Genomic DNA, 11801 nt, shown 5'->3' on the forward strand with positions numbered 1-11801 from the left:
AAGCTTGTTATCAAATTTAGATGAACAAAACTATCTTGATTTATAGCCTATTAAAGTCAGTCTCAAAATATGATTAGAGCATGGTACTTGAGTATAAGAATTTACAAAATAAGCCTTGAATATTGAAGATTGAAGATCATGAAGACATCAAAGAGGACTTTATTAACAAAGGTATATTAAGACTAATTATCTTATTTAGTCATTATGACTATCATATTAAAAGATTATTTCTACCATTTTATCTGTTGAGATAATGTCGTACGCCTTTAATATAATGATGAGTTTGAGCTCAAGGTAGTACTTGACAAACTTCAAAAAATAGATTCTTTATAAAATCTAAAGGATTTAGCATAAAGAATGTTGAGGATGATCTATAATTGCGGAAGAATATCTTAAAGACATCAAGTTACATTCACATTCACAAATTGTATTATCAGTAGACGAACTATGAATTGTTGATAATACACTTTTGTGATTAAATCTCTTATTTTCTCACATACACAAACTGATTTTGTAAGCTCGCGAACTGGTTGATATGTAAATGTTCCTGGACACTTTTGAATACCCAAGTACACGAACTGATGTTGATTTTAAAAGGTTCCTAGACACTTTTTTACAAGGTCTAAAACTGTCGGTACGGGAAATGGTTTCTTTTGAAGTGTTCTTGTACACCGAGATTACACTTCATTTGCGAACTGTTTTTGACAGTATCTGAACTGATTATATCATGGGAATAACCAAACTTCATTATTGCTTGATGGTTCACGAATACCTTACCATTATTTTTAAGCTAACTCTTTGTGCACATGGATTATATCGAGAAATACACTGGTGCATATTCTTCTTTGAGATTCAAAGGAGAACTTCTCACATGCTTAAAGGTTTCTATACTTATTTAGAGAAGTTTGGTTTGCTTTGATTCTAAGATGACTACTTGCTTGAATTCCGAGCAACATGGTCTTGTTCATCATTATAAATGGAGGACTTTTTTCATACTAGAATTTTAATACTGGCATGATGTTCCTAGTCGCGTTTAGAATTTTAATCCTAGAAAAATTGCATTAGGTTACGATTTTTTTAAGTCTTCATTAAAGGATTCGTGGATCCCGGTCAGACTATCTTTTACCTGATATAGTTCTTGATATCTGAAATCTTATTTTGATCACCGTAGTTCTTGTTTATTCTAAGGTATGTCTCTTCTGCTATATGATCATTCAAGAATTATTGATTAGGGAATAAGATTGATATAAATTGCAAAATTCTCTTCATCACATCTTTATAATTTCATGTATGCTCTTAGATTGATCATGTGAGATAGAACGATTAAGAATCTCTATAATCTTTTGAAGAGAGTAAGTTATCCTAATTGTTGAGGTTTGCTTGATATCTTATTTACCCTTGAATATCACTCACAAGAAAACATATTTTCATTACCTTGCTTGAATATCTTTCTAGGAGGAAATCAATAGGTTATCTATTAGAGCCAGATTTGTCAAAGTCTTCATTTTGGTTGAAGCAACTCCTAGGACTATAAAGGATGCCAGCTAGGGGAATCAAGTGCATAGGGGATTGTGAGATCCAAGGGACTTCAGGAGGACGACTGAAGCTGAACCGCTCAGAGGGCTTTCAGTTTCAACTACATCCCAGATTGAAGACTAATAGTAGGTGTGAATACCATTTATCTGGCATACGCGTGTCACAATCTCAAACGGTCGTATGAAAGATAACAAAGTGGTACCAGTGATACACAGATACCCGCGAAGTATGAGATCCCTTCTCTATCTACTTTATCTCATCATGAGGAAGCTAACATCAACGATGGAAGATAAAGGATTAGGTGACCTAGCCTAGGAAGATGGAAGTTATCGACAAGTCAGAGACAGTTAAGGCGTCCACTCAGCATTAAATGCAACGAGTCTCTACCTAGGCGTGTGGTTTCAAGGAACATGAAAGAAGATGAAGTCGCATAGTCTTACTAGGAAGGTATGCATCTAACGAAGGTACAACTCGTATGGAGGATTAGTAGTTGAGGATGTCACATAGAGGAAGTTGAGGTGGCATAGTCTAACTGGCAAAGGCACACAGCCAAAGAAATATGTATGGAAGATACATCAAATCTCTATGGACCCAAAGGCAGCAAAGATGTCCCTGTTGGGGAAGGCGCTATAAATACTGAGCTTCACTTCCAAAGAGGCGACACGCAATTACTGAGATATATCTAAAGAGAGCTTATACTTATTGAATGCCAAGAGTTAGAGTACGAGTTCTAATCTTTAGTTTTATTTAATACCTTTGGGAGCATTGAATACCTCGTAAGATTAGGTGATGTAGCAGCGGACAAGCATTAGATTAGGTGGTTTACACGATTTATGTTAGCTGTCAATGGAGTGGTTGCGCATAATATATGCTTATTATGAAGCTAGGAAACATCTTTCACTCCGTGTCTAAAACAAAGATAGGTTTTTGGCTCAATACAACATCGTTTTGTGAATGAATCAAGTTGCGGAGATTTGAGTAAAGAAATAGGGTTGATCAATGTATTGTTCGCCCATCACTTTGTACTGTCTACAGTACTTTGTTGCTTTATCAGCAATAAAATTAAATTTTCGTGAATATGCTGAAGTTCGGCAAAATGAAATGATCACAACAATATAATGCAGTCATCTAGTATTTAGCTTCTACACCAACTAGTTTGGATTTGTTTATTTAGTAAGTAGGAGATAATGTTTTTGGCGTCACTAAAAATGCAAATGTTGTCTATTCATCTATTCTTGGCCAGCTGGTCGCCTCCCATGCTACTAGACTTTCTGCTTCCTCTGCATCCCCTATAATGGCCTTCCAAATTAGTTGTTAAAATTGAAAAAGTGGGGGTCTAACAATTACACCCAATATTTTTCTTAGCAATCTGTATGGACTAACTCCAATATACTTTCAAGAGAATCAACTAGACAGTCAGACTCAATCTTAAGAAAGTATATCCAAGAGTTATATCTCTATTTCTCAATTCAATCTGCAATAAAACAAATAGGAATTTGCGAGACCGATTGAATATAAGAAATAACTTGGACGGTATCAAAAACCAATATCCAAGTTTCAATCAATTTAATCAACAACCAAAGGTTGGATGCATTGGACTTACGCATAAACTGTGATATTTTAATTATATAAACAAATATAATGCGAAAAAGAAATAACATAGACACCAGAAGTTTTGTTAACGAGGAAACCGCAAATGCAGAAAAACCTCGGGACCTAGTCCAGATTTGAACACCACACTGTATTAAGCCGCTACAGACACTAGCCTACTCCAAGTTAACTTCAGACTGGAATGTAGTTGAGCCATAACCAATCTCACGCGGATCAAGGTATAGTCGCGTTCATTACGCCTCTATAACCACGTCGGATTCTGTGCACTTGATTCCCTTATCTGATCTCACCCACAACTAAGAGTTATTACGACCCAAAGTTGAAGACTTGATAAACCAATCTGTCTCACACAGAAAAGTCTATTGAATAGATAAATCTGTCTCCTACAGATATACCTATGAGTTTTATTCCGTCTTTTGATAAATCAAGGTGAACAGGAACCAATTAATACAACGGACTCATATTCCCGAAGAACAACCTAATAATATCAATCACCTCACAATAATCTTAATCGTATGGTAGCGAAACAAGATATTGTGGAATCACAAACGATGAGACGAAGATGTTTGTGACTACTTTTTATCTTGCCTATCGGAGATTAAATCTCGAGCAAATCTTAGAGAAGATAGTATTCAATCATGATAGAAAGCAACAAGATCGGAACACACAACTACAGAGAAAATAGTTTGGTCTGGCTTCACAATCCCAATGAAGTCTTCAAGTCGTTAACCTACTGGGTTTTGGAAAAAACCTAAGGTTAAAGGAGAATGGACTCTAGTCGCAACTAGTATCACACAGGAGGTATGGATATTAGGTTTCCCAGTTGCTAGAGTTCTCCCTTATATAGTCTTCAAATCAGGGTTTGCAATCAATGCTACCTTGGTAACAAAGCATTCAATATTCACCGTTAGATGAAGACCTGATTACACTCAAGCTAATGTCTTTCAACTGTTAGATAGAACTTAGCTTGTTATATTGAAAAGTGACTTCATTTAGATATGAGTAGTCGTACCTAAACATGTACACCTTGTCGGCTCAACAATAGTTAACCGAAGTTAGCCATATGAACACTTTCATATCAACCATATTCATCTTAACCATAACTAGTTCAAATGACTCAAATGAAACTAGTTATAGAGTTGTTCAATTGTTTATATTCTCATAGAAGTATACAAGACACAATTGAAGTAAAACCGATTTTGATTCACTCGAATCATGAACATTATAGCCACGGTTTGCAAAAGATTGCATTCCTTATTATATAAATGTGTTAGTTCATGAACAAACCAATTTTAGAACATAATCAACTCAAGTATGCAAACGGGTGTGCATACTTAAGTGGCCGAACTTAGTTTTGGTTCGCTAGTATGTGAACGAGTGTGTATACTTTCCAAACTCAGTTGAATTTCCGGAACTTGAAACTCACGCCAGTATGCATACCGGTATGCATACTAAGTTCCCGGACTTTCATTAACCAACCAGTACGCATACGGGTATGCATACTATGGTTCCGGGACTTGGAATAACTAGCAACAATTAGCATACAAGTACGCATACTGTGTTATACCTAATCATGGTTAATTTTTCTAAACTCCCATTTCAATCATAGAAACATTCTTAAAAGACGACAATAGCTGTCTCGCACAAACTATTAGCTTCAAAGCAATTTTCAAGTGATCGAATGATCAATACGGAACATTCTGAGTCTACATCAAATGAATGTCTCACACAAATCATATAAGATGTTACAAGGCGATTTTCATATGATCATCTTTTGACTTTCGCCAAGAATATAAGATGAACTTGGTTAAAGCGAAAGCTTACCAACACATATTTCGAGAAATATGTAAGTGAGTTAAACTCAGCTCGAAATATCAAATGTGTATAATAGAAGTCTATATAGATATACGACCTTTGTCTCAAATAGGAGATAGAGTAGATAGACTTTTGAGTGATAGATGAGTTCAAGTCTCCACAAACCTTTTCTCGATGAAGTTCCACAAGCTTCCCTTAGTAGTTATTCGTCTTCAATCGATGAACGCCGTGAAGTATAATGCGCAACTATACTTACTATCCTAATCCGACACTTATCTATAAGTAGACTAGAAATCAAGACTTATAGTTTTGGCTACTAAACTTGACAAACAAGCTTGAGATAGCAACGCTTGCGAGTTCGACCGAGCAGTGCTCTAACAATCTCCCCCTTTGTCAATTTTAGTGACAAAACTATCAATACATATGGATTACAAAATAAATAAACTTTGTAGATTCTCATCCAAATGCTTGATTTCCTTGGTTCTTCAACATTACTCGAAATCTTCGTCACTTCCACGTACTCAAGTGATTCTGAACGTGTTCAACTCAGCATCATAGTTGTTGAAGATCTCTAGCTATAACAATATATCAAAAAAAGATGTTTTTGTATTGTTATACAAGTGTCATAGTATTATTACACAGCTTCAAAGTCCATTTGTATCACAACTTTGACAATAACACTATGGTGATATGTATCACTCCCCCCTTAGTCAATACTTCATCTCACATGCAAACCGCTCCCCTTTACATAATGATTCGTAAACCATATGTATTTGTAGTGTGAACTACACATTAATTCTCCCCCTTTTTGTCAATATAAATTGGTAAAGGTACGAAAACTAGTGGGATCATAATGAAATTCTCATAGAGATTCTTCATGACTAAAAGAAAACATATCAACTTTGTTTAGATGCAATCATATAGTCGAAACTAAATGCATTCATCAAGGAGTTAATAAAGATACAAGAAAACTCCTACAATATTCCACAGTCACACTTCCCACAAAGATTTGACAATTAAGCAAAAATTCAATTAAGAACTCTCCCCCATAAAATGTCATTCCCAAAAGAACAACACAAGCGACCTTACTTTTGCAAGAAAAGAAGGATTTCTTTGGACATTAATAAATCACATGAAACATGAATTTGTATCCAAAAAACTCAATTAAATTAACCACAAGAGAACCAATGATTAATTTAATCAAAAATGCTCAACATAAGAAAACTTACGGAGCAAAACAGTACTTTCACATAGAAGTGTGATGCGTGTCGTAACCACAACAAATTAATCAAGATATTTTCCACTAATTAAATAATAATATAGCGGTAGTAAGGATCGTTCCCACAGAGAGCTGTGTAATTGATATGTTATTTAGTTCAGCAAAATAATAAAAGACAAGGGGGATTGGTTTAAAGTAAAATAAAAAGAATAACAAATAAACGAAAGATGATCAAGGAATCCTTCGCCGTTACCAAACGATAATTGGATTAGTATACTTATCTATCTTCGTTAGAACCATTCATCACCAACCGTAGAACAACATCTAGCTCAGTGCTATCCCCAAAACTCCTTTTACCACGGATACAGAAGCTCTCTTTTTTTTTTTTTTTTTTGCTAAATCACATTTTTTCATTTATTGACGAACAAAAGGGTTACAAAAGTTACTATAGCTCACAAATAGAAACAACAAAAAGAATGAAGCAAAAGAAAACTAAGGAATTACATCAATCAATGAGCAATCTAAGATCCTATTTTGAAAATACTAAGAATTTGAATTTCATAGTCATTATTCCATCTGGAGCCTCTCGTTCTTGCACCATTAGCTTGAACTGTCTTCATAATTCTATTTTTGAAACTATGTATATGAACATTACCTCCTTCAAAGAAGATTTTGTTCCTTTGAAACCAATGATCCTTTATAACAGTACAAGCTGTGGTCATCCACACTTCTTTAATAATGGGACTGTGATTTTTAGCTGCTGAAAAAACATCAGAAAAGGAGGAGGGTCTTGAAAATTTAAAGATATTTCTCAACCATTCCCAAATATGTACACTGGATTCACAATCCCACAGAGTGTATTCCATATAATCCTGCTTTGATTTGCAAACACAACATCTGGAAGGCATTTCATATCCTTGTTTTCTTTTGATTTCATCATCCACATAAACTCCTTGTAATAGTTTCCAAATGTTACTTGCAATATTTGGATGCAAAGAATATCTCCATATATGAGAGTACCAATCTACTTTATGTTCCTTGAATCTTATTTTCTCCACTGCCATTGCAGTACTGAATTTTCCACTGCTATGTAAGTTCGATATTATGGAATCAGTTCCACTGTGAATGTAAGGCATATTATCAATCTGCAAGAATTGTTGCAGCTGAGGATGGATATGCCATTCATTATTAATGATTAAATCCTGAACTTTTAACTGCATATTATTATGAACAAACTCTGTATAACCAATCTTATGAATTAAAGGAGAGGAACCATACAAAGTGTCAAACCACACTGAGATATCAGCTCCATTGCCAACCTTCCATGAAATATCTTTTTGTAATGCATTCCAGGCCCATTGTAGACCTGCTTTTACTGATGATAACTTCCAGCCTGAGAACCAGATACCATATTTATTTTTAAACTTAGCAGTAAAGAACAAAGCCCATTCATCTGAAGAAGAAATCAACTTCCACATCATTTTCATAAGCAAAGCTCTGTTAAGAACTTCTAGCCTTCTAATTCCCAAACCCCCTTCATCATATGGAACACAGACCTTCTTCCAAGATAGACTTTTGTACTTCTTAACATCACCATCCCCTGACCATAGAAAATTTCTTATTATTTTTTCACAAATCTTGATAACTGAAGATGGCCATTGGTAAACTGCCATATTATATAGAGGATAACTGCACAATACTGATTTGACAAGAATAAGTCTATCATGAAATGACAATAACCTTCCTTTCCAAGATGCAAGTTTGTTCTGAAGCATTACCACTATTGGCCAAACCATTTCAGTAGTGACTCTGCCTGGAGCTAGTATAATACCAAGATATTTATCAGGAAAACAAGAGACATCCATACCAACCATGATGCTAATTTGTTGCTTTCTGATTGAAGTAGTACCATCTATGAAACACTTGCTCTTAGCTTTGTTTATCAACTGACCAGAGCTGTTTTGATATTTTTCAAGTATCTTAAAGATACAATCCAGAGTCTTGTTAGCTCCATTGCAAAACAAGAACACATCTTTAGCAAAAAATAAGTGTGTTGGATAAATTTCATTTCTGACAACCATTGGAGTTATCTGCCATGTATTAACCAAACTTGTAATGTTTCTAGTCAACACATCTTCCATCAAAATAAAAAAAATAGGGGATAATGGATCACCCTGTTTAAGTCCCCTATGCATTGAGACCAAACCACATGGTCCTCCATTGACCATTAATGATAGTTTTGCAGATTTAAACATGGTTAATAACCAATCACACCAAGATAAGGAAAATCCATACTTATGCAGAACTTTAAAAAGAAATTCTCAGCTTACAGAATCATAAGCTTGAGAAATATCTAGTTTGAAAGCCACATTACCTCCTCTCTTTTTTTTTTCCTCATTTCATTCACCATCTCTGAAGCTAGAAGTACTTGTTCTTGAATGCTTCTTCCTTTGACATAAGCAGCCTGTTGTGGTGAAATTAATTTTGTCATAAGTCCATTAATTCTTACAGAAATGATTTTTGTGAATATTTTGAATAATACATTGCTTAATTCAATTGGCCTGAACCGGCTTGCTTTTTTTTGCATATGCACATTTAGGAATAAGAGTTAAGAAGTTTGAATTAAGACCTTTAGGAATAAATCTCCTTCTCCACCAAAATTGGATTGCTTCCTTTAAGTCCATTTGAATTATTTCCCAGCAACTTTTGTAAAGGGCTCCAGAGAAGCCATCTGGACCAGGTGCACTATATGAGTCCATTTCAAACACAATTTACTTAATTTCTTCAGTAGTTGGAATAAAATCCAACATTGCTTGGTCTTCAGCTGTAATAACTTAGGGAATGACATTAAGAAAATCTTCAGCAATATTAACCTCTTGAGCTTCAAACTTCCGTTGGAAATGTTGAACTAAGGAGTCAGCAATTTGTGATTGCTCACAAATAATATTTCCATTGTTATCTTCTAGTTCACCGATTGATTTTTTTTCTTGCCTAATCTTCATTTTTGCATGAAAGTATCCAGTATTTGTTGATCCATCTATAATCCATTTTTCCCTTGATTTAAGTCTCATAAGAGTATTAGCTTGTACTTCTCTATTAGCGTGTTCATTCTGTGCTTCAACTAAATTGGCCAGAAGACTTTCATCCAAAGGATTTTTATCAGATAGTTTCATTTCACTTTTAACTTTATCTTCAGCTTCCTTAATCTTGGTATGAACATTATCAAAAACACTCTTATTCCATTCACTTAAGAATTTTTTTAACTCTTTAAGCTTATGCATGAATATAAAGGCAGGATCACCAATGATATGTTCTGACCAAACTTTCTTCACTTCTGACAAAAAGGATGGATGATCAATCCACATTTCTGAAATCTCCAAGGAACATTTTTTGGTTTTGGTATACTTGCACAACCACCCAATAATGGTGCATGATCTGATACAATTCTCAAGCCAACTTTATACCCCCAATCACCATATTTTGTAACCATAAATAATTGAAAACAACTCTATCTAAAGTACATAAGATCCTCTTTTTTCCTTGTTGACAGTTGGACCAAGAGTATTGTTGACCTGTCTTAGGAGATGGAAGTAAATTACATGCATTTAGGCAATGAATAAGTGTAACATTGAGTTTTTGTTTGGAGTTTTACCTCCTACTTTTTCATCAGGTTAAGTAATTGCATTAAAATCACCAAGCACAATCCATGGTTTTTGAAACTGACTAATGATTTCCATTTCTGACCATAAAAATTTTCTTTGACTTTTTTTTAATATGAGCATGAACACCAGATACCAACACATCACCAATGCTAACAGTTATCATTTGACTAGATATTGAAACAACTTGAGGAGTAGCTAAAGAAGTATTCCAAAATAGCCATAGATTACCTTTTGTTAATGAAGTGGAATTATGAATCACCATACTTTGCATTCCAGGGAGATTTAATTTACTGCAAAAGGAAGCACTACATAAAATTTTTGGTTCTGCAATCCAAATAAGAGATGGACTAAATTGATTCACCAAAGACCTTAGTTTATCCTGAGCCCTAGGTCTTCTCAGGACCCGAATATTCCAATCTATTATCTTCATCTAGGTGGTGGAGGATTTTTGGTTCCTCCCTTACCTTGATTTTTCCTGAAGTTGTATTTGTTATTTGCAACAGCTGGATTACCACCTTTTACTGCACCTGGAGAATTTTGAGAAGTAGAAGGAGAAGGATTAATCACCTTCTTTTCAACCACTTTGGACCATGAAGTAACCTTAACAGTTTCATCTGAAACCTTCCCTGTTTTACCATCAATAAATTTGACTTGAGGAGTTTCTAGAACATCAGCTTGTACTTCTTCATGAACTTCAGTGTCTTCAAGAATATTATTTTCTTGTACACATTCAAGAGGACTAAATCTTCCAGTATTACCAATGTTATTAGTTTGAGCAACTTGAACTGTTGGAGTAACATGAATGGTATGAATGACAGAATCTTCATTTTCACATTCTGATCTATCACAAATATCAAAAGGCTTGTTCAATGATATAGTTTCATTTTTATCATTTGCTGAAGCTGAATTAGGCTGCTGATATGGTGAAGAAGAAATTTTAGGGTGTTGTGGAGTATGAAGATTTTCTGAACTGTTTGCAGTGCTCTTTGCTTTTTCCACTCTACATTATGTGATAAAGTGACCTACCATTTTACAAGTACTGCAATATTTTGGACAATCTGGAATGGAAACTTCCTGAAAGAAACCCCCATATTTTGTCCCTATCCATACTTTGTTTGGGATTGGAAAAGCAAAATCTACTTCAACCAATACATTTGCACAATATCTAACATCACATTTAGTTGTTGCTGCATCAATCTTAATTGGGGTTCCAATCTCCTTACATATCTTAAAGAGAATTGATTCACTCCAGAATTCAAGACCTAAACCTGGAAATCTCATCCAAACAAAAGCCTTAGAAGTTCTTTGACTAGCAGGTCTGAAATTATAAACCCAATTTCTTACTTTCAATACTTGATCTGTAACTTCCCATATTTGAGATTTGATGTAATCACGATCTGTAGCATTATCCAATTTGATGGTAAAGAAACCTCTACCTAATGGAATTAGTTTACATTCTCTAATTAACTTCCATTGGTTTCGAAGAATTATTGCAGCATCTATAAATTTGATTTTATGTAAATTTAATCTACCAATCAAAGAGAACCTCCATGGATCTAGACTTTTCTCAAATAATTCATTTGGTAGTTCAATCGAAGGAATTTTCATTCCTTCAACTGAAGACATATTTTCAGACTCAGATGTTATTTTAGAACCCATATTCATTATAAAACACCTGAATTAATACCAAATAATCCCAGAAACCATGATGAATGATGTAAGAATTCAACAAAATCATCTGAGATTAATGCTGGGTTGCATAGAAATCAAAATTGACGAAGAAAATTTTCCGAGTTAAACTCCGATTCAGTCGCCGATACGCAGAGCTCGACTCAGTCCAACAGGTTCTTAAATGTTTCTTCAATACGGAAACTCTCCAATATCAGATTATATTCAACCGAACCACCAAGTAGTAGCTCACTCAAGGTGTAATCCAATCGAACACTTAGGCTTTGTAA

At 34.6% G+C, this 11801-nt stretch overlaps 1 protein-coding gene across 1 annotated transcript; it reads right to left on the reverse strand.

Moving 5' to 3' along the window:
• Nucleotides 1–10269: 10269 nt before the first annotated feature.
• LOC113272323 lies at nt 10270–11502 on the reverse strand. The gene is made up of 2 exons (XM_026522175.1): nt 10870–11502; nt 10270–10758 (listed from the first exon to the last, which is right to left on the reverse strand). The coding sequence occupies exons 1-2, from the start codon at nt 11500–11502 to the stop codon at nt 10270–10272; spliced, it is 1122 nt and encodes a 373-aa protein (XP_026377960.1).
• Between the last annotated feature and the right edge of the window lie 299 nt (nt 11503–11801).

This window comes from Papaver somniferum, chromosome 4 (genome assembly GCF_003573695.1).
Source record: "Papaver somniferum cultivar HN1 chromosome 4, ASM357369v1, whole genome shotgun sequence".
NCBI classification, from domain to species: Eukaryota; Viridiplantae; Streptophyta; class Magnoliopsida; order Ranunculales; family Papaveraceae; genus Papaver; species Papaver somniferum.

Coding starts and splice junctions, on each gene's coding strand:
- LOC113272323 (XM_026522175.1), bottom strand. CDS start 11,502: ATGGGTTCTAAAATAACATCTGAGTCTGAAAATATGTCTTCAGTTGAA. Junction 10,759..10,869: donor ATTGCAGTACTTGTAAAATG/GTAGGTCACTTT, acceptor TCACCATATCAG/CAGCCTAATTCAGCTTCAGC.